The sequence below is a fragment of the Castor canadensis genome, chromosome 11, assembly GCF_047511655.1.
Source record: "Castor canadensis chromosome 11, mCasCan1.hap1v2, whole genome shotgun sequence".
NCBI classification, from domain to species: Eukaryota; Metazoa; Chordata; class Mammalia; order Rodentia; family Castoridae; genus Castor; species Castor canadensis.
The window spans coordinates 111,735,882-111,759,003 of record NC_133396.1 but is presented as its reverse complement, the minus strand read 5'-3'; the positions used below and the strand labels follow the sequence as shown (position 1 = coordinate 111,759,003).

Below are 23,122 nucleotides of genomic sequence, written 5' to 3'. Positions count from 1 at the left end.
TCTGCAGGTGAGGTGGCTGCTGAAACATTTCCTAGAAGAAAGCAGGGGCAACCCCAGAGACAGTCCCACATGCCTCTTCCAGCCTGTCCCACAGGAAACGAGGCACTTACCTGGTGATCTCTGGGATATGACCCTGTGTACAGGGCCCTGGAGGGAGGATAGGTGCAGGAATGGGGAAGGGCCATGTGACACCTAACCACACATGGCTGTAAACACCAGCTCCTTTGAATAAATCGAGCTGGTGACATGAAGCTATGCCAGGGGCAGTGTGAGGCTGTCACTCAAGCCATCTATAATTACCCGGTGCCGTAACCACGTGCTCAGCACCAGTTGTGGCTGGTGGCACCACCACCTGAGGGCAGCTTGCATCAAGCACGGCTAGGCCAGTCCTTCCCATGTGCAGCCTCGCTCAGCTTTGTGTTCTTAATCCCACGTTTTATTTTCATCACCCATGATCACTGCCAACCCTTTCCCGCCCACCCAACTCCACTGCACTATTAAAGTCACGCTTCAAACTGTCATTTTCTTTTTAATTTTTAATCAGTCTGTGTCAAGAAAAAACAGGACTTGATCAAGCTTCCAACCCTCACTGCTCTGCCAGCATGGCAGTTTTATGGATCTGAGTTTTGTCTATATTTGTCTAAAACCCAGAGGAAGAAAGGAAGTCAACTCCACAGACCAACATGTATTTGAAGAGACAGTTCTGGAGTTAGGCCTTTTTTTTTTTTTTTAAATCAGTCAATTTCTTAGGAACAACACCCAGTGTGTGCCATGAGATCCCACCCTCAGTAGGAATGCAGGATGGCAGGCAGGTCAGGTAGCCAAAGGCTGTGAAGCAAGAGGGGAGGGCAGGGCAGTCTTGGGGCTGGAGGACAGGTTCCTGACATTGCAGGATGAAATAAAGTGGGGGGAAAGAATCCAACTTTATACTTTCTTTGGAGGCAGAATATGTTTATGGAAGCAATTTCTGTTAGGAAAATAAAAGTACGGTTAAGTTTGGAGTAGGGTCAACATAACAGTCACCCAGAGAAGAAAGTATGACTCAGATAAATTGTTGAGTGGAGTTTTTTTTGAAATGTCCAAACCAAACATCACCTTGGTTACTTTCTCTACCATGAGATGCATTTGAACTCATTCTAACCATGTGTAAAGTCACAGGAGTTATCCCACACCATGGACCCATGTGCCATATCGTGAACACAAATACTGATGCTCTGTCACCAGAGGACAGCACAGGGTACAGGAGATCTACTTTTGGAAGAAATTTCCAGAAAGCAGAGTCTGCTTGTCACTGGAACTGCCACATCCTGCATTGAGTGGAGCTGTCCAGATGAAGGAAGATGGTCTGAATGTCACATGAAGTCTTTCCTTGGGAGCCTGGCCCTTACTGAGGGCACAAGGAAGCTCTGCTCCTTGCTGGCTGCTCAATGCAGACTTTCTGCAGAGACTGACCCATCTGAATTTGGAGTCCTGAGACAGCTTGAAGCAGATTTTGGAAGCAAATTTACATAATGTGACATGCTTTCAGAGGGGCAGGGAGTACTCATAACAGAAGTCATCAGGATGTGTGATTCAGCAGGATATGTGTGGAACTGTCTCACATTCTGCAGCACAAAACACACTTAATACCTTCATCCAGGGCAGCACAGGGGTGTCCCCTCTGCCCCTTTTACCTCACTGGTCTTGGAAAATCCTTCAGTCTCATTTGAAAGTGCTGCCATTGCAGTTTGTCAGACTCACTGCAGTGTTGGCGATGTACAATGCGAACCACTGTCCCCATGGACAAAAAATAGAAAATGTCCCCCAAGCTCTGTCCTTCTGTGGCCTCACTCCAAGGTTCCAGGTTCCTTTCCCCAAAGGGGCAGTAGCATCATCAAGTTTCACCAGGTTATGGATCTTCTTCCATCAGAGGGATTTCTGTAAAAGAAGAGATGGTTATTAGCTTAGTGCAACCAAAAACCACCAGAATTTGAAATTCTGAGCCTCATTAAATAGATCTATGGCTGGGTGCTGTGGCTCATGCCTATAATCCTAGCTACTCAGGAGCAGAGATCAGGAGGACCACAGTTTGAAGCCAGTCTGGGCAAATAGTTATGTGAGACCCTATCTCAAAAAAACCCATCACAAAAAAAAGGCTGGTGGAGTGGCTCAAGGTGTAGGCCCTGAGTTCAAGCCCCAGTACTGCAAAAAAAAGATACATATATATATATATATATATATATATATATATATATATATATGTATTGTATATATAGACATAGATATACATATATATGTATGATTCTGGGAATCAGTGAAGAGAAAAAACATTAACTTTCATGTATCAGTTAAAAATCAAATAAACCAACTCTCCCAACAAAGCATCTATTTGCTTGAAAAACAATCATGATCTTATTCTGAGGTCATAAAAAATGTTAGATTTTAACAGTAGGTTCCCATAGTTGCACAGGCAAAAATGTTACAAATTCAAGTGCAGACAGGCAGTGTGGTATACTGGAAAGGAATTCTGGGGACCCAGAGGCTTCTGTTCTTCCATTGCTATTGTCATTTTTGTGGCTACAAGCTGGAATTAGTGCTTTCATTTGCAAAGCTGCATTGGGGTTTCCCTCTCCTGGGAAGTGGGGCTTTGGTTAATCGTATATATTTTCCCTACTTTATCATGAGCTGCAACCTGGCTTTCTCTGCAACAGGTATAAATCCACCTTTTACTTCACATCAGGTAAAAGTGACTTCCATGTACACAGCATTTCTCTAGGGGTAGGACACTGCAGGGCCTAGGTGCACCCATCCATCTGGATCATCCTCTGCCTATGTGTTATTCTGTTCATAAACCGTACTTTTAGAAGTCTTACACAATTAAAGGATGAAGAAGAGAAACATACCGCATTATACAGAGGCTATGAAAACAAAGTACTGGCTGCCATAGCCTTTTGACTCTGGATGGCTCAGTGCCCTTTTGGGCCTTCTGAAATTTCCATTAATAGGCTCATTACTCCTAAAGTGATGATCATTCCTTATGATAACTGGTCTTGCCTGTGGCCTCTACAAGTAGAGAGAGCAAGAAGCAATGGGAGCTGAGGGAGAGTTAAGCAGATCAATGCAGCTCCAGGCTGGGAAGCAGGGCGGGCTGGGGAGACTGTGGGTAGCTTTGGGAAACACTCACCATCTGCAATGTCAATGCCCGGGCTGGTGGACGCCACCTCCCCTGCTGTGTTAGCAATGGTGTCAGGGTTGTCGGAGGTGGGGCGGCTGCCCCCTTGGCACGTGGGAGGTGAATATAGACTCTGGAGCAGCTCGGAAGAGCCCGAGGTGCTGTCACAGGTTTCTGATTCCCCCGGGCCTGTGTCCGTGTCCCCGGAGCCGGGGTATGCTGGGGGGCTCTGGTCGTCCACGGGTAAGGGGCAGCCCTGGCCCATAGAGGCCAGGTACCCAGGGCCTAAGGCACTCAAGCCGCCACTCACAGCCTCATCGTAGGATGGGAGCATTACGGGCACACCGTCCACCACCACGAAGTCAGGGTCGCTGCTGGAACTCCTGGGAGGCCCCCTGTGCAGAGGAAACAGTATAAACATGATAGAGTGCCATGCCTCCCCAGGGATGAGGTCACCAGTGCTTCCTACCATATCAGGGGTCCTCAGGGCCCATGATGGGCAGCAGGGCCCAGAGTGGATGGTGGTGCAGAATAATCCAGCCTCCTTTCCAGTCTGCTCTGGGCCATACTCTGGAGGCAGGAGGTTTTCCTCTTGTTACTTTCATGTCCCACTGCCTCTCTCCTCTCTTCCTGTTGCTTCTGGATTCTACTACCTCTTTATCCTTCATTTTCCCCTCCTTTGGCCTCTGGGCTTGGCCTTAGGGTCATGAACTAGTGGGGAGGGTGACTACAGGGTCCATTCCAACAGAGCATCCAATGTGCCTGTGCTGTGTCCAGGGGATGGCTATGGAAAGTGGAACAGTGCTGCTGAACACCTAGGGAATGGTGGACCCAAAGTACCCACAGGGCTCAGCCAGCCTGCTCCTGTTACACTTCCTGTTTGTTTTTTACTGCAGTAAAAAAAAGAATACACTCATTTTTAGACAATGATTTTTAAAAATGAGAAAAAGAAAATGCAGACCATGAGTGCTCTCTGACTGTGCCATTCAAGTTCCATGGGCTCATGACCACTTCCAACTCACTCTACATATCTAGCACCATCAGACTGGAACACAGGTGATGTTTCACACCAATGTCTGTGCCCCATGTGGCTGCCATGCTCTGCTCTTGACCCCAGAAGGAGCCCAGAGCCCAGAGTAGCAAGTAAGTAGCAAGTAACAGAGCTTGATTTCCTATGTCCTCTCCTAGGAATTGAGGACAGGAGGGTGACATATCAAGAAGAGAAGGTGACCAATTTGGGTGGGCATACCTCAATCTGTGAGTGCTACTGGCTTGGGCTTCAAAAACAAATACATGTAATGTCTGGACCTGGCACTTGAGGTGCAGGGAGGGGCAGCATCAGGCTGCACTTTTCTCTAACATGTGAGGGGCAATTTTGAATCCACTGTCTATCTGAAACATCTTCCAAGACTCTGGAAGACTATGGCAGTGGCCCTCTTGCTCCACAATCCTTAAAGGACATCCAGAGTGGGTGGACTCCCCAGCCCCACACTCTCCAAAAGGCAGGAGGCAACAGGGAAAGAGGAGCTCACTCCAATCCAGATGTTCTCTGCAACCACAGACAGTGGCCTCAACAAATGATGTTCTGTTCCTCTGGCAACCTTGCCATCTCCACTGGGTTTTGCTTCTTACTCAGGACTTCCTACTTCCTCTGTCCCTTTCACCTCCCAGTTGTCCAGGCCAGTGTGGGCACATGCCCCTCTATACTCTGATTTCTCCCGTTAATAGCCCAGGCGCAGTCCATGGCCCCTGTGATCTGGAAGCTTTTTAAACCCAGCCAGCTGCTCAGCTCCCATACATTCTGACATCATACATCTCAGTGGTATCTTCTCTCATGGGATCTAGAGAACAAAATCAGACCTTGGCTTGGCTTTGTGAATCTTACCATCCATTTGGATAGATAACCAACTTTCCCTAAACAACTACACAGTGACAAAAGATGGAAAGACTCAAGGGATTAAAAGCATCAAGTGAAAGAGTTTTGAAGAACATTTTGAAAACATGTTACTATTTAGTTGATATCCTAGAAACTCTGTCCAAGTATAGGTAGAAAAATAGCTCTGTGGGCCAGTTTGAAATACTCTAATGCAGTATCAATCACAGTCACACAGTTTAGCTTTCTCTTTGTAAGCCTAAAAATTACAAAGTGTAATTGCCCAGTGATAGAATATGATTCCTTGATTAATAAATAATAATGCTGAAAACCAAGGGGCAGGTTTGAGAGGAAGGAAGGTTCTGGCACCTCAGCAAGGGCTTGGCTATGGCTCCATGGCATCACTGACACATCTCTGGGCCTGGGGAGGGGTGCAAGGACACCCACACCTACATATTTTCTGTGGATCGAGAGAGTGAGGTGCCTGAAGGTGTGACCACATGGGGCTCTTGCTGCCAGGCAGGGGAGAGCACTGCTAAGTGAGGTGAGGCTGTGCCGGAGGCAGGAGGCTCAGGGAAAGGAATGGGTTCTGTCTCCAGGAAGCTGCTACTTCCCTCACTCCTCACACATTTGGGAGGTGTGAGAGAGATACTAGACTTTGCTGGAGGGAAGAGAAAAGCAGTCAATTCCAGGAGCCTTCTCCTCTTATGCAATATTCTGTCCCTGTGAGGAAAAATGACTTCCCTGCTCTGAAGCATTAGGTTCCAAATGGTGACAACAACTGTGGGGTGAAGAGGTCTACCAAGCTGAATTCACTGGTGCAGCTGAGGAGGATGGAGAGCTGCCTTCTGCAGGCTCAGATCCAACTTCCAGTCGATTCTCAGCAGCCCCTTCCTGGTTTCCACCCATGATATGCTTTCCTTCCTAAGATGTCCCATCATACCCACTAGCTGCCTTCTGTTGTGTCACACACTGTCCTTGTCTTCTCACCAAGTGTGTGTATGTCTTGTCCTCCAGGGTCACATGAAGTTGGTCACCCATAGGAGGGCTGCCCTTGGGACAGAACACAGCTTGGAGCCCTAACTTGTTCCCTTTCTTCTGCTCTCACAGTATCTGCCCCAGAATGACCTGCTGGGAGAAGAGGAAAAGGGAAATGAGGCCCTTCTCCAGAATGGTACTCTGACCCAGGTGACCCAAGGCATCTGAGGAAAGTGTTTTAGCTCTCTGCAGCTCCTCTTGAGTCCCCTGACTTTGCACTCATCACATGCTTTCTCTGTTGCACTGACCTGGGGGGGAAGTGGGCCTTGAACTTGGTCTGGAACATCCTGGCCAGGATGACAAGCAGCAGCACCAGCAGCACACTGGTTGCTGTGAATGCCACGATCTTCCATGTGGTCAGGAGAGACTCATGAGTGCTGGGCCATGTTTGCTCTGTGACAAGAGAGAATGAAGCCATGCATGAGGCTCCCCAATTGTGACAGATGCTGAAGTCCCCTACACACTTCTTTGTTAGATACATCTGGCACATGAGACACCCATATCCTACTTCCTGGCCCTCCAGGGCTCAAGAGAGAAACCATGGACCCAGTACAGCTCCTAAATTGCATTAGTAGCCACACAACACTAAAACTCATCCACAGCATAGGCTCTGCTGTGTTGAAAACAAACCTGAATGTTCACATTCCAGATTTAGCACAAGAGCCTGACCTAGCTCTGAAGGATGTGCCTGCTTCTTGGGCAGAGACTGAAGAGGAATCTCTCTCCTCTGAAGAAGTTATTCTGAAATAGACCAAGCGCTGAGAGAGTAGGAAGCTGGGCTGAAGACCTTGGTAATGTTCTATGCATATCATTGACTGAGGTGAAGGATAGTGGGATGAGTAAGGAAGTGGAGGATAAATGGGACAGGCCTGATTTTTGGCCTTCACTCCACCACTTCTGGCCATCAGGTGTCTGCCATGCAAGGTGCAGTAAGAGCAGACCATTCCAGAACAGATTTTTATCCTTTTGCACAAGCCACCCTGCATCCTTGCCTTCTCCCTCCCCTATCATACTCAGTGGCTATCCTCTTAGACTGCACTTTTCCCCTCACTGGCTCACATGACCATCTGAATTCTCCCCTCCAGATACCAAGCATTAATAAGCATTTCTCTTACAAGCTGTGTCCAGAGATGTAGTATACAGCCATCACTACTGCTCAGGGCAGCAGACATGGTCATGGCCTGGAAAACACTGGAGGGAGTGGGCAGGATCAGGAAGGGTAGGAGACAGTGTGTGCATGCCACAGGTACACTTAGACCAATGGTGAAGCTGATTTGCAAGTAATCTGTTATTAACTAGGAAGCAGTGGGGCTCGCAAATGGTCTCCATTTCTGTAAGTGAGAACAGATGTTACCACAGAATATTGTCTATATTCTGACATGTGTCCTTCAGTAGAAGACAGAGGCAAAGTCATGCATCACCTGAACAACTACGGTGACACTTGCAAGAGCAAGGGGCCAAGGCTGGGAGAACACTGTGCATAGAGGCTAAGGCCCCTCCATAGATGCCAGGGGTTTAAGGACCCTGTTCAGAGGGTTAGTATTTTAGCCTGGAAACAGGCAGGTTAATACTCTAGGCCTTGAAAAGGGTCTAGAATCATGTGGTAGAGTCCAACGTTGGCTTGCCATATTCACGATATGTTTCTACAGCCTGTTCCTGATGCTGGGTGTGTGTGTGTGTTGGGGGGTGGTGAATGCAACTCAGGACCTAGCCTGGCCATGTATGCAGGCTGCCCACATAGGGAAAGCCTCTTCCAAGGGTAGGGCCTATGACCTCACCTGATTTGATGCAGTAGACTTGGTAGGAAGGGAACCACTCTCCGTACTGGCAGGTGATGTACTTGTAGTCACTGGTGAGGCTGTAGCCAGGATCACAGTAGAACTCCACCACAGTTCCATGGTTGTAGCGGTCACAAGGCCGTGGGTGGCAGATGAAATCTCCATGACTCACCATTGGAGGTAGTGGACAAACTTGGGCAGTTGGGGAGAATAAGGGTTTCAGAACCACAGGCTTAGTCTGTCTGGGTCCTTCAGACCAGCAGACCGTATCTACTTAAAGATGTGCTTATACATGGATGGCTAAACTATTAAGTCAGACACAGATAGCCTTTTGTATTTCCACATAGGGTCAAATGGAAGCCTGTTAGAATATTCTGAGCATGCACTGTTGTCTCATGGTGTTGTAAAAGTACATCGTAAAAGAGAGATTCATTTTACAATGCAAAGAGTATGCCTACTTATTAGATAGTATTAAGCTACTCTATTAATAATGCATGCTATTATGTGTGGAGACAACCTAGTAAATAAAATTAAGATGTTTATGGATAAATCCTTACCGAAAGACACAGCCATGCCAAGTCTATTTCTGTGACCACAGTAGTTATTTAGGGGTCTTCAAATCATGAGGCTATGGCCCTAACTGACCCCCCAGGGTCCTGCTGGCATCTGGCCAATAACCCACATGGAGTAATTCCAACTGTAATTACAAAACCAGGTCATGACCTCCCACTCCACAACCAGACCAATGAGGAACAGGAGCTAGGCGTGTTGGGTTCTAGCCTTGCTTCTGCCACCAATACACTGAGTGACCTTAGGCAAGTCACTTAACTTCTGTAAGACTTGATTTTCTTATTTTGTCCTAGATGATGTTTTTATTCCCCTGACTCTAATATCCCATTATATTAGAGGAAGTACATTGCCTTTAGTTTTGCAGATTGAGACTGCATTCTGGACTGCAAGGTAAAAGTAGTTCCATCTCTGGAACTGGAAAGATAGTATTTGCAGAACTGGATGTTTGTTCATCTCATGCCACAAAAACTGTTCACTTTGCTAGAGAAGGACTCAGAAATAGACAGCACTGCCACTTATACATTCATCAGGGAACAATCAAACTGCAAATCCTTACCAATGCTGGCTTCAAACCCACACCTGTGGAAACCAGCAATAACTTAAGTAAAAAAAATTAGTAAATAAAATGAAAAATCCCCAAAGAGAGCTAATTTTAGGTTCCTTCTTAAGGGTAATCAAATGATCTGGTCAGTGTACAACCTCAGGCACTGCCGCCACACACGAGACAGGCATGTGGAGAGCCGCCCACCTCAAACTGGCTGAAGGCCACAGAAAAGCACGTGGCAGTACTCACTGGCAGCATTTGCTACTTGAGGCTAGATAACCAGATGGGCCACCTATGGCTCTTCTAAAGATGGGAGACAGAAGCTCAGAGAAGCAAGTAGAGGAGTGAGTGGGAATCTAGGCTTGCTCCATACAGGTGCAGGTCTGAACTACTCACCAGATGAGCAAGCCTGAGCAAGTCCTTTCTCATCTCTGAGCCCCAGGTCCTCATGTAAAACAGGAGTCTCTGAGGGCTGGTCTCAGGAATGCCAGTAAGGCCTTAGTTCAGCGCCAGTATATTACAAGTGGGTCTGTGAGGATGGACATGACCTGAGTATCTAAAGTGAGGATTGGTGGAAGGTGAGGAGGTGATGACTTCCATGGGTGATGGAAAAGTAGAGAAGCCAACAGCGACGACTCACGATCAGCAACAACAGGAGGCCACTGCCACCCCAGAGCTGGTTGGATAAAGGTGCCTTTGTTGCTGAGGGTCCCCAGTAGAAGGTAGAACCATGGGAGCTGGAGCCCAAGGAGATGCCCCCAGGACAGAAAGAGTGAACAAGACACTGGAGAAAGCCAGAAGGGAACCTAGGAAATGAGGTCTGCAGCATGTAGCTGCCTTTGTCCTAGGGTGTCCCCTGGGCTGGCAGATGCCCTCTTTTGTGCTATCCATGGAATGGCACAGAGTCACACAACTCTATGCACTTCCATTTCTACAAACGGGGCTATTTTCAGATTCCCTACTTCCAGGTTATTCTGGGAGCATACTGGAAGTAATGAAGGCAGCAGGAAAGGACAGAGAAGGACAGCTGGGAGCAAGAGGGACAGAGAAGAAGGCACCCACAATATTTGCTGGTCTGGGAGGTCCAAAGGATACCACGGTGAGGCTCCTCCCTCACTGAGGCCTTCCTCTGTGTCAGTTTCTCTCCATCAGTTCTAGGAAGAACATAGGGAAGGGCACCCCAGTGGCTTTCAGGGCTAACCTGCTCATCAGGCTTCCTGGGGTCCCCTGGCTACACTACCGTGAGTGTTCCCCAGGGCTGCTATACGTGTTCAGAGGCCATTTCTGTTAAGAAAACACTAAGTGTCTGTCCATCAACCATGAGTGGACAAAGAAACATAGTGTATATATAGATATACATATGCCATGGAATATTATTCAGCCTTTTAAAATAAGGCAATCCTTCCATTTGTGATAACACAGATGAGCCCAGAAGACACTGTGCTAAGTGATATGAGCCGGACACAGAAAGAAAAGCACTGCATGATCACGATATCACTTACATATAGAACAGGAAAATATCAAATTCATAGAAATAGAATAGAATGGTGGTTAGCAGGGGTGGGGAGGTGGGGAATGGGAAATGTGGTTCACAAGGCACAAAGGTACAGTTATGTAGGATGACCAAGTTTAGAGACCTAATGTTGAATTGTGGTTAGAAATGCTGTATTGTGTCCTGGATTTTGCTAAGGGGAGATTTCAGCTGTCAGTATAGACATGAAAAAGTAACTATGTTAGGAGATGGATATGTTAACCTGCTTAGCTGTAGCAGTCATTTTACTATGTAAATGCGTATCAAAACATCACGTTGCATGCCTAGAATATAAAAGTTCTACTGGAAAAAAAAAACATATACAGAACATCAAGACTCTCTTCCTAGTTGACTCTCCAAACAAATCCAAGGGCCACTGTAGGATTAGAAAATTATCCCAGAAAACTCATGAAAGAAGCTCTGTATAAATTATACAAGTTTGCTATTGGCAGCATTTTTTCTTACTTGGCCTGAAGAATAAGTGACTGTTCAGGGCATTACCCCTGAGGCAAATGCTAAAGAACTGCCACAATGCACAATCAGTCATTTAATGAGGCAAAAGGAGACTACACTGGAGGGGGCTGGGAAGTCACCCGAATTTGGGTTCAAATCCCTGCTTTCCTACTGATGAGCTTCAGAGCGTTAGGCAGCTTGTTAACTTCTTAGGGTCTTGGTTTTCCCACCTTTTAATGAGGGAGACAATTCCTAGGTCCTCAGGTTATTGTGAAGGAAAATGACATAAATGTAGAAACACAGTGGGTACTTAATAAACAATAGCTATAAGCATCACTGGTGACCAAAGTTGCTGGAGATCTGCTGCTGCCCTTCCCGAGACAGGGCAATGCCAGGCTCCTCATGCAATGAGGATTCCCGGGTTGCACCAGGACAGACTCAAACATTCAGAGAACCTGGCCATGTTTTCTCAGAGTCTGGATGACAACCATCCAGGTGGAGGCTTTCATTCTGACACTGTCATTGTTGGTGTGTAATGAAGATGCATTTCCCTCTAAGTAGAAACATTTGTCTTCACACCTTGCTGTGTTTCTGAAGACTGCACCTGGCAAACCATTACCTTCACTGTAAAGGAAACTCCCCTGTGGCGTGGTAGAGGGAGGGAGGGTTTCTTTTAACTTGAAAGGAAACAATAACAAAAGTGCTATTAATTATAAACTTGTTGAAGGTGATTTTAAAATCTCAATGTAGGACTACCTGGGGCTCAAGGACCTTCCACTCCTACCCAATACAGCCTCCCCATGGGGCTAAACTCTGTTCCCTACCCTCTCTTCCATACTCTGTTTCTAAGAGGTAAACTGTTCTAGATAGATAGACAAATACAGTCCCACACGGAGGCCTTATGCACAGCAAACAGCCCCCCTGTTAACAATGGCTGTGTGGCTAGCATTTGCAATAATCCACATGTTCCTAGAAATGCCGGTGAGTCAATGTAGAATGGTTTCACCTCAGAACTGCTTCAGGCTCAGCTAGTGACTCAGATCCCATTAGCCGCTAGTTCTAAGCAAAATATACCAGTGAAAACTTGTGGGTGGCGTGAAGAAAGATTCTTCTGCAACTCGATTTTAAAAAAACATTTCTTATAACTTCAGAAATTATCAGCAACAGTTATTGCTTTGATGAGGTTTGTAGTCTAGACATCTTTGGTTACAGGCAGAATCCAAGCAATTCAGCCAGAAATGTATAATAATTACTGTCCACCAGGTGTCAACGCTCAGCTCTTTATCGTATGACAGAGGGTTATGGCTCTTTTTAGAACAGCAGGAAAATTCCTACCTATCCAAATGGCTGCAGAACAGGTTTTACCATATTTCATCTCTCACTGAGCATGATGGAGGTGGACTAGGCAAGGGCAGGGTGGAGAGGATGGGGGACAGGGTCTGGGATCCTCTGTTTGCCCTGTGTTGGCTAAGAATGACCTGATTTGGGGCTGGACAGGGAGTCAAAGACCTGCTATGAGACTGCAGTTTTCCCAAATTCAACCAGACTAGCCAATGGGAAAGTAACCCTTCATGAAAATTCATCCTTTTCAGCAAAAGGTCACCTTCTCCCCACCCAGTACGACTCTGAGACATTCCCTCAGTTGTAAAATCCTTTTTGATTGTAAATATCTTTGCAGATATAAGTGCCCCAAAAGACAAGGAAACCTCTTGGCATATGCCCAGTAAAGGAGAATCTGTCCTCAATTTGACCTCTAAGGTAAAGTCTTCTACTTAAGGCTTTATGAATATTGGTCACATCTCATACATCCAATTAAGGACACTGTCAACCAAAACTGTCAATTGTCCTAGCCACTCCTGCAAAGACTACTCAGATTTCTCCTACTTTTGCCCTTATAGCTTGTAAGTTGCCCTTTGAACAAAAATGGGTGGTGTTTCTGTGCCCTTGGCTGGGACCCACCGCTTTTTCTTTTGCTTTGCCTATTCTTTCCTTTTCTCTCAATGATGTTTTGCTACTGCTTTGAAGTTTGTGTCTCTGTCCTGTTCTCTTTCTGAGATGCAAGGACCTGAGATCTTCAGGACCAGGGTCTCCTTAGACTACCTATCCAGTAACAAAATGAGTCTTCTCCAGGAGTCCTCTCCCTCCTGCTGAGGTCATGTCCTCACCCCCTCAGCTTTCATCCTATTCAGATTGAGTCCATCACAAATACCAGCTTCCTGGGGAAGCCTCCTCTGTGCATCTGGCAGTAACCTCTGAACACTGCATTTTGCATGTTTACACAGATGCTTCTCAACCTGCAATGGGGTTCTATCCTGGCAACCCATCATAATTCTGGTGTAAATCCTATTTAATTATGGTGTATAATTTTTAATTGCTGGATTCAATTTGCTAATGCTTGTTGAGGACTTCCATATCTATGCTCATGTGAAACGTTGATCTGGAGTTTTCATGTAATGTCTTTGTCTTGTTTTTTGTTTGGGTAATGCTGGCCTCTACCCTCTTACAGTTTCTTCATCTATCAAATAAATAATACCTACTCACTAGAGCTTTTGTAAGGACTGCATGAGCTAAGGGATCTTAGCAAGTGGCTTGCTAAAGGGGTTTCATACCAGGCACTAATACCGCCGTTTTTGTTTTCAGTGGTGGGGACCTACACCTTAATCTGGCCACAAGATGAAGCTGCTGCAGAGTTTGGGGCAGGGAGAGCATTTTGCTGAGTGCTTGGGATTCCCCAAATGCCTCCGGTTTCACCTCTGCCTCATGGGGGATGCAACCAAAAGTGGACCCTCTCCTGTCCCCTGGCAAAAACATGATCCAACCACAAGTGTGTTGGGAGAGTGTTCCCTGGCCTGATGGTCCCCATGAAAGGCTCATCAGCCTCACGGACTCCTGCAATAGGCTCCTTCCTGGTGCATACGGGCTCTGTGGTCACTCCCACATGGGGACACAAAGACCCTTCTTGGAAAGATGAATGCTACCTCACTTTCAGGAGGCCTGTGAAGCTCCTAAGCCTAAAGTTAAAGGAAACAGCACTGGTCTGGTTCTAGGCAGCTGACTGCACCATCCTCTGGAGAGATGGGGCTTCCCTGTGACACAGTCACCCAGTCTCCCTCTGCCCTGACAGAGGACTCCAGGCCACCTTCTCCCACAGAAGTCAGCTCTTCCATCTCTCCAGCCTCTGATTTTTTCCATAGGCGACTCCCAACCTCTTTCAGTGAGTGCTGGTTATACCACTAGGGAATGGATGGCTCAGAGGGCCCTTCCAGGCCAAGTGGCAAATGCCACCTTGTGTTTTGGAGGTATCAGAATCAAAAGGCTATGCTGTCTCCACTTTCATTGTATGGTTGGAGCATTTTCATTTGCAAATAAATCTAAATTACTTCATTCCTGTCCTGTGTATACCAGGCCTCTACCCCTATCATCTGAGCCTGAAGCAAAATGAAACTGTAAAGAAAACCTGATGCATTTCGAAGTGGAAAGAAAGGGTTCCTCAATGGTCTCTTCCTGCACTGCACTAGTTACCCCCTTTGGCATAGAAAAGGGAGATGATTATACATGAATAGTCTATATTTTGGACTTTTTGGCTTCTTTACTCTCTTGTCTAAGTATATTGATATTATTTTACTTGTGTTAAAATTCATTTATTTCACAATTTTTTTGAGAACCACTGAAACTGGGAACTACCTTGCTCCTGTTTTCAGATAATCAAGACCTAAGTCAACAAATATTTATGTGGCTGGGTAAGCCTAATTTTTCTGCTGAAAAAACATTAGTACCACACTCTCACACACACAGGAGTTGGGATGGGGCTCTTGGGCAGCACATCTCCCTAGGAGGCTTGGGAAGGTACATAGACCAAAGGTAGTCAGTCAGTTGTTCTTTTATGCACAATGAGACCCTAAGTGTGGGCTGGGGGTTTAACTCATGCCAAGCATTCATGAGATTCTGAGTTCAATCCCCAGTAACACATGTGTATACACACACACACACACACACACACACACACACACACACATCTCAAATGTATGCTACTACTGGCAAAGGATTAGATAACCAGGTGTTAAAAGGTTAAAAAAACTGAAGGCCAGGCCTTGCTGCTTCCTCTGCAATGGAGATGGGCCATGTGCACCCTATGCTAGGGAAACTGAGGATCCTCCAGACATGAGAGGAGGCTGGAAATGGGTGTTGGCCTGGGCAAGGAGAGAAACAGGACTTCCAAAGGGCAGAAGTGATGGGTTAAAGGGGCCAGTGCTGGTTGTGAATGAGGGAAAAGAGGACCAGGAGAAGAGAGAGGTTGTAGGTGGAACAGGCTCCATCAGGACAGGCTGGTTATATGGGGATGTTCTCCAGGTCTTGGCCCTGCATGTGGATAAGACAGGGACCCCCACTTGAGTTCTCAACCCTACCCTCATGCTACAGATAAGGCTTCTACTACTGGGAACTGGAGGATCAAAATCTGCTTGAGTCTCAGTGGAGGTTTGGCTGCTATTTCCTGCTGAAGCCTGGATGGGAGATGCTCTTTCTTTCTCCGCTCCCCTCCCACAGGACCCATGGGTAGTCAGAGCTGGAAGAAATTTCCAATCAGATAAGCAACAGACTAATTTCAAGCAAGGAACTGCTCATGTTACATCTGATCACAATTCTCTCCTATGGCAGAGTCTACTGGGAGGCAGAGAAGAGAGACTGACAGTATTGGGGGTGGGACAAGGATCTACTTTAAGTGAGCTGTTTAAGGAAGGCCCCAACTAAGGAGATGACTTTTAGACTGAAATCTAGAGTGGCCCTATTCCCAGTGGAGTCTAGACCGGTACCTGTGCACCAACAGTTTTTTATGACTCCATGACCAAAGAGAGAGGAAAATCAATTAATTTTTGTTGCAACATTCATGTGGCGTTTTCAATTTCTATTTATTTAAATGCAATTTCAGCACAGTCTAATCTAATAATTAAAAATGGAGTTTGTACTATACTATGTCTTTGTCTCTTTCAAGAACCCATTTTATTGCATATTATGCAAGTCTTTGTCTGCAAGGTGTTAGAAAACAACCAGCAAAACTACTGGTCCTTTCACTACTGAGATGAGACACACTGATTCCATCACAGACACATACATAAATGTATGGTGCATAGTGACCAGAAAGAAACTGGTCAGGGAAGTGCTGGAGGAGAACACGTCAGGCAGAGGGGATGACACCTTGAGGGTAAGTTGGAAGCACTGAATGGGAGCCTGGATGGTGACCATGACAGAAAAGGCGAGGGCTACAAAGCACATGGGTGGGGAGGTAGAAAGGACAGTGTATATGAGCTCCATGGCTCACATGGCAAGAAGCTGGGGTTTTTCCAGAAATATGAAGGAATACCGTGAAATGTAAGGATTGGCATGGTTTCAAAAGACAGCTCAGGCTGCTGCGTGCAGAGTAGGCAAAGACCTGGCAGGGCTGTTAAGAGATGGCTGCCATAACCTGGAGAGGAAATGGCAGCTTGAATCAGGATAGTGGTAGCTGACATGGTGGGAAGAACAGTGGTGGGATACATTTTGAATGCTTTATTTCTATTTCTACAATTGAACTTGTTGGTGGATGGATTTGGGGGCTATTGAGAGAAGAATCCCAGATTTCCGACCTGGGCTGATAGTGATGACATTTACCACAGTACATATTTGTTTTGGGGGGAAGGATTGGTACAGAGTTTGGCTTTGCCCTGGTTTGAACTGCCAGTAGAGTCATTCAATTGTCAATCAGGAAGCTGGAGAAAAGGTCTGGGATAAATTTAGAACTCAGGAGTTATATGTATAGAGAAAATATTTTCAGCCATAGAAGTGCATGAACTCACCCAGGAGATAGAAGAAAAAGAAAGTCCAGTTCAAATGCTGAGACATCAGAGAGGGCAAAAGAGATGGGTAGAGCAGATTGGGGTGTTTCACAAATGCCAAGAGGGGAAACTGTTTTGAGGAAGAGGAAGTGGTCCCTAGCAAGTTGAGAAAGATGGGAAAAGAAGAGTGAACATTACATTTGGCCAAATGGAAGTCATAGTGGCCTTGAAAACAGAAACTTGAGTAGTAGGGGGAAAGCCTTTTGGAGTGACTTGAGGAGTGAATGGGAGTGGCAACTATAGTGGCTCTTTGAAGAAATTTGCTTCAGAGAAGCAGCAAATGGGGCAGTTGGAGGGTACAGGGATCTTCTTCATACATTGGTGGGAATGGTCTAACATGACAAACTGGTGAAGCTGGTGGGGGAATGAAGGAGAGCAGTCATGAAGGTGAAAGGAGATACGATCAAGCACGTGAGTGCAGGAGATGGCGGTTCAACAGGCACAGGAGGAGAAACTAGAGCTGGACACAGGCATGAGTAGATTCATGGCCAGAGTTGGCAGGAGACGGATGAGCTACTCTCTAAAGGCTCTCATTTTCTGAATGAAGTGTGATGAGGTCATTGCTTAGCACTGAAAAGGGGAAGCTTACAGAGGAGAGTAAATATCACCTATCACAGTCCTCAACCAATTTGTACATTTCTTCTATGTAGGTGAAGGTCTAGACCTTCACCTTCCACCAGTCTCTTGCTATCTGAATTACAGTCCATGGACCATCAACTTTGGGATCAGGTAGATGCTCATTAGAAATGCACAGGCTCAAGCCTGGCATGGTGGCTTAAGCCTGGAGGATTGCAAGCTGGAGATCAGCCAGGGCAAAGGTAGTGGTGAGTCTGTCTCGAAAACAAAATAAGGGACCTACAAATAACAAATAACCACCCCCCCACACACAGCTTCAATTCTTGATATTCAAAGGATTCATAATCTTTAACTTAAATGTGATATTTTTCAGTAGAAAGAATGTTTTTCCCCTTTTAACTTCTGGCAAATTTTGTCTAATGTTTAAAAAGGCTATGAAAAAAGTGATGTAGTAATGTAAAAACATGGGGAAACTGATGGCAAAAGAGTTAAAAATCACTAGCAAAATAAACATTCTCCTGGTTTAAAAAAAAAGCAAAATAAAAATAAAAGTGCTGGGAGCATAGCTCAAGTGGTAGAGCTCTTGCTTAGCATTCACAAGGCCCAGGGCTCAATCCCCAGTACTGAAAAAAAGAAAAGAAAGAAAGAAAGAAGGAAATACATGGGGCCTGTGCACATCCTAGACCCACTGAACCAGAAATGTCATGTCAGCTAGATTCCCAGATGACTCACACACACAGTGCAGGTTGGAAAGAGCCGCCCTAGACCACAAGGACAGGTTGTTGTGGTGATGAGTAAGAAAACTGGCATTTAATACCAGAATCTCAACCTCAGCTGGCCTTGAGAATGGGGAAGTGGGGGGACAACCAGCAACTCTGCATATTGAAGAGGAATAATCTCAAAACGGCCCAGCATGATGCATGCATGGCCCTCAGAGGGACCAGCAGTAGAGACTGTTATATTCTGACATGTACAGAATCACCCAACCTCTGCCCTCACTCAGGGGTTCTGATGGCTTCTAAGAGTCAAACCTGCATTGTACCAGTTGTTCCCAGTTTGATCTAAGTTTGGGTAATGATTCCAGGAAGCAGCATGGGAGCCCCCCCCCCATGCCAAAGTCATAGCTGTTCCCAAGGTTACATCTGAAATTTTGCTTTTAGCTCAGGGAAAATCAATAAACATTATACAGCATATTACATTTTCCACTTTTGTTGTAACAACACAGAAGGCCAATAAATGTGTCCACCCAAGGAAGCAAATGATTGGGAGGCAGGGGATATGTTTGTTTCCAGGCTGGATGGAACACGGCGTTCACCTGCTCAGAGATGTGCTGACAGACAAATTTAAGATCAGTATTACCCAGCAACCCTGAGGGAGGGGCTCTGATTTGCTTTCCTTCTCAGAGTCACCACATTAGGGTATCCCCGAAGAAATACAGAATGCATCTGATCACAACTGTGAAACTCCAGTGTAAAAATAAAAATGAGGTTTCACATAAGGTATCTGAAGTGTGCCCCGTGTTGCAGCCACGAAGGAGCATGCAGGTGAGGGAGCAGGTGTAAACCTGTGATTTACTCTGACAGCTTTGCAGCAGTGAAAGACTGGTGCTGAAATCAAGACCTGACACGTGTTTCTGGGCTCTTCCCTGCAATGTCTCGAGCACTTGGCTAAATCGAGCACAGCCTCAACTACCACAGGTAAGAGTAAATCACCAGGCATCTGTGATGTTAAAGTGTTCTGAAGCCTGTGAACTTTTTCAATATATGATGTCCCTACAGTTGGAATTCCTGATGGCAATCAGGGTGTCTTCATTTCCTTGAGGGAAATCAGGGGCGCAAGATTACAAAGGAGGGTGTGTCTCACAAGGTAAGCCAGAAAGCCCACAGGTAAGAGAACATTTAGAGGTGGTCTTTTCTGCCTCTGTCTCTCTCTGCAACGAGCAAAGCCTTCCACAATAAAGATGATGCTGGAGTTCAATGTTGCCAATATATCCTGGTAATTTTCAAACTCTCCCTTTATTTTTTTTGTCCTTTTTATTTTTTTTTTCTTTTATTCATATATGCATACAATGTTTGGGTCATTTCTCCCTTACCCCTCTCCCTCCCCCCATCCCCTCGCTACCAGGCAGAAACTATTTTGCCCTTATTTCTAATTTTGTTGAAGAGAGAGTATAAGCAATAATAGGAAGGAACAAGGGTTTTTGCTGGTTGAGATAAGGATAGCTATACAGGGAGTTGACATGCATTGCTTCCTGTGCATGTGTGTTACCTTCCAAATTAATTCTTCTTGAAACTTTTCTCTAGTTCCTGGTTCCCTTCTCCTATTGGCCTCTGTCGCTATAAAGTATCTGCATTTCAAACTCTCCCTTTAAAGAAAAATTAATGTGTGGGATTTTCTGAACCTCATGTTTTTGTGCCATAATTTTTTCTTAAAATGTTGGTGCTTTTTTTTTTTTTAACTAGCAAGTCCTAGCAGATAAGGAGATAAATAATTGAGCAGTCGGTTAATAATAACAGGGAGTAATTGGTCATGTTTTGTTTCTAGCTCTCTCTCAGGAAACACATGCTTTGGGTATGGTTCTAGATTATACATAAAAAATAACCCCTTTTTTTGGAGGGGACAGTACTGGGGTTTGTACTCAGGGCCTTAAAAACAGCCACATGCTATGCTAGCAAAAGTGCTCCTAAGGTTCATATTATAACTAATTTTATAAGTATTTCTTAGTATCCTCCAAAAAAAAAATAAAAAAGCATGCCATTCTATGAAAAATACGATGCTTTTCTGAAATCTGAACACAGTTAAGAAATATTGCTTGGAAGGCCTGAGCAGTTAAAAAAAAAAAGAAAAGGGAAAAGCCAGTTAGGAGAATAGAACAGGATAAAGTGTGAGAGAACTGGAGAGATGAGAAGACATAATGAGAGCCCGAGGCAGTGTTAGACTGCCAAGTACACACTTCAGGGCTCAAATCCTGGTGCAGACAATAGCTATGCAGCCTTGGAAATTTTACTTTCTTTTTATTTTATTTTAACTTTCACTAATTTTTTTCAACCTTCTGACATTTAGTTTCCATCATCTGTAAAAGAGGAATAGTGATGCCTACATTGCAGGACTCTTCTAAGAATTAGAAATAACATCTGTAAATCAGCAAGAGTGTCTGGCATAAAATTAGATGCTCACAAAAAAAAGACACAGTTACTACTTTTCACAACATTACGAGCCCATGAGATAAAATACAAACAGCGATTATAACCTCACCCTTCATAACTCCTACGACGAGAGCAGCACACACACATATTCCGCTTAATCCTCACAAGGACTTTGCAGAGCGGGTGTAATGGCTTCCCTTGTACAGAGAAGGGAAAAGAAGCTCAGAAAGGTGAAGCCAAGGTCATCTGGTGACAAAACAGCAGAGTTGGGATTGGACCATACGTGAGCCTGACTGACTCACTCACTGCAATCTTTCACTAGTCTTGCTATGGGGTTTTAAGTATATGTAAAGGCAAGGCAGTGCAGGGCTCCCCAGTGATTTCTTTATCTGCTAGCCATGCATTGTGCACAGAGGGGTTAGTTTGGAAAAACCTTGAGGCCTACAGAGGTAGAGAAAAGGTGAGCTGGAGGAAACATGACACTTGGAGGAGTACCTATGTGGTTCTGCTAGTGTGCTGGTTCAGGAAAGGGCTGTGGGCAGTCCAAAGGATGCTGACCAACTAGGGTTTGGGAAGATTTGCAGATAGCCCTTTCAACTTGGAAGCCAGAGACAGAGGGAAGACAAAGGGAAAGTCTGCTTCTTCCCAAGGAAGGGAGAGCATGTGTTGTGGGCTAAATTATGTATCCCCATCTCTGTCCCAAATTCTTATGCTGAAATCCTAATCCTGGGACCTAAGGATGTGATCTTATTTGGAAATAAGAGTGTATTGCAGATGGAATCAAGTTAAGATGAGCTCATACTATGGTACCATGGCCCTTAATCCTCTAGGACTGGTGACCTCATAGGAAGAGGGGAAGAGACATACAGAGGGGAAGATGGCCATGTTAAGACAGACATAGGGAGAACCTGGTGTAACAATAGAGGAAGATATTAGAGTGGTGGACCTGCAAGCCAAGGATTCTGGCCACCATCAGAGGCTAGGAAGAGGCAAGGAAGTAAGCTTCTTGAGTCTCAGAGGAAGTGGGACACTGCGGATTTTGGACTTCTATCCTCCAGAGCCATCAAAGAACAAATTTCTGTTGATGTAAGCCACCTACTTTGTGGTGCTGTGTTACAGCAGTTCTAGCAAATAAGGACAGCATGACTCCATCTGGGAAGTGGAGGCCCAGTCCTTGGGACAGGTCCACAGGGGAGCAGAAGGTTTCCTAGTTCAAGTCAGAATGCCAATCTGGAATAACTAGATGCTGAGAGTCCTTAGACAGCAAGCACTCATTGGAAATATAACAGTAATTTTCCTTTCTGAGAGGTGGCAGCAGAAACCAGGCAGGGGTGGTCCTTATGCTCTGGGGACAGTAGAAAGTCACCCACAGTTAAGGCAAAGGGCTAAAGTGCATTTAAAGACATTGAGCAGTATGGTAGGGTAAGGTTCCTCTCAGACATTATTTTAGCCCTGGTTTTCTATAGAATTCCTGGCTTTCCAGTTTCCTACAAATTTGCTTTTCTTCCCAGTGTAAAACAATCTCCAAATAAGATATTTATGGTATGAAAACAAACTGATGTAGTCAAATTGTTCTCCTGTGATAGCTTGAGATAAGGACTAGTTTTAAAATCTGAATTTCAATGTAATTGGCTGCATTTAAAAAATCCAGTCATGTTTCCAATTTCTTAAGGGCTGAATCTATTAAATCCCTCCCAATGATTGGAAGAGTTGTTATCTCTTGGGTTCTTATCCATTCAAGAACAACCTGGCCTGAATGTTAGCAAAGTCCTGGACTTTTCTTCAGAAGTCAGCTTGTGAGAGAAAGCTGAGTTATGGGGAAAGCACTGTCTTCTCCAAACACTATAGAGGAAGTCGGGTAGGCAGGACCTTTTGTAAAACCAAACCTAAACCTCCTGTACAAAAAGAGGAAATAACTGTGGGCACAGGTTCTGCGAAAAAAAAAAAAAAGAACAAGATAGAGATGGGCACAGACAGGCATGGCTATTTCACCTGCCTCCTACCCAGATGTCTAGTTACTTTGGGAGAAGAGGCAGGCAATTCTGGCAATGTTTTATGAAGGGATGTAGGGATGAGGTGGGAGCTGGAGAGGAGAAGGAAAAAGGAAAAGAAAGGGAAGAATGATCCAAGTCACTCTTCTGAATACTCTACTGCAGAGTGACTCCCAGCCTGACACAGCCCTGCAGTGACTGAAAGGATTTATTACTTTCTGCGTTGCACCTTATTGCAAGAGGTTTTATTACTATGAGATACAAGTCATCTACCTTCCCAGAGAGGAAAGGAGGAAATAAATCCTGCCTGGAACAGGATGGAGAAGATACCTTAGAGTTTAAGGACAAACACGGCGAATTTCCTATTGGTAGTGACCATCTATTTTCTGAGCATAATGAAGTCACCCTCTTGGCACAAATGAGAGGCTCAAAGCACTGGTCATGTGTTTGCTGTTACTTAGTTCTGCACTTCTTTCAGTAACCTGACATTTCAACATTACAAAAAAGGGCCTCAGCTCGCATGTCTGTAGAGTTTACAAGAACAGGAAAAGACAGCAAGACAAAGAGACAAAAACAAGAGATATTTTTGTGAGAACCATGA

General features: G+C 45.3%; 1 protein-coding gene across 4 annotated transcripts in view; it reads right to left on the bottom strand.

Moving 5' to 3' along the window:
* Positions 1-521: 521 nt before the first annotated feature.
* Susd4 (sushi domain containing 4) overlaps positions 522-23,122 on the bottom strand; it is a 128,248-nt gene continuing 105,647 nt past the window's right edge. For all 4 annotated transcript variants that reach the window (XM_074048245.1, XM_074048246.1, XM_020153626.2 and 1 more), the window contains 4 exons: positions 7,841-8,032; positions 6,311-6,455; positions 3,164-3,546; positions 522-1,917 (listed from right to left, as the gene is read on the bottom strand). In XM_074048245.1, the coding sequence (XP_073904346.1) occupies positions 1,889-1,917; positions 3,164-3,546; positions 6,311-6,455; positions 7,841-8,032 (749 nt within the window). In that variant the 3' untranslated portion in view covers positions 522-1,888. The remainder of the gene's footprint in view (positions 1,918-3,163; positions 3,547-6,310; positions 6,456-7,840; positions 8,033-23,122) is intronic.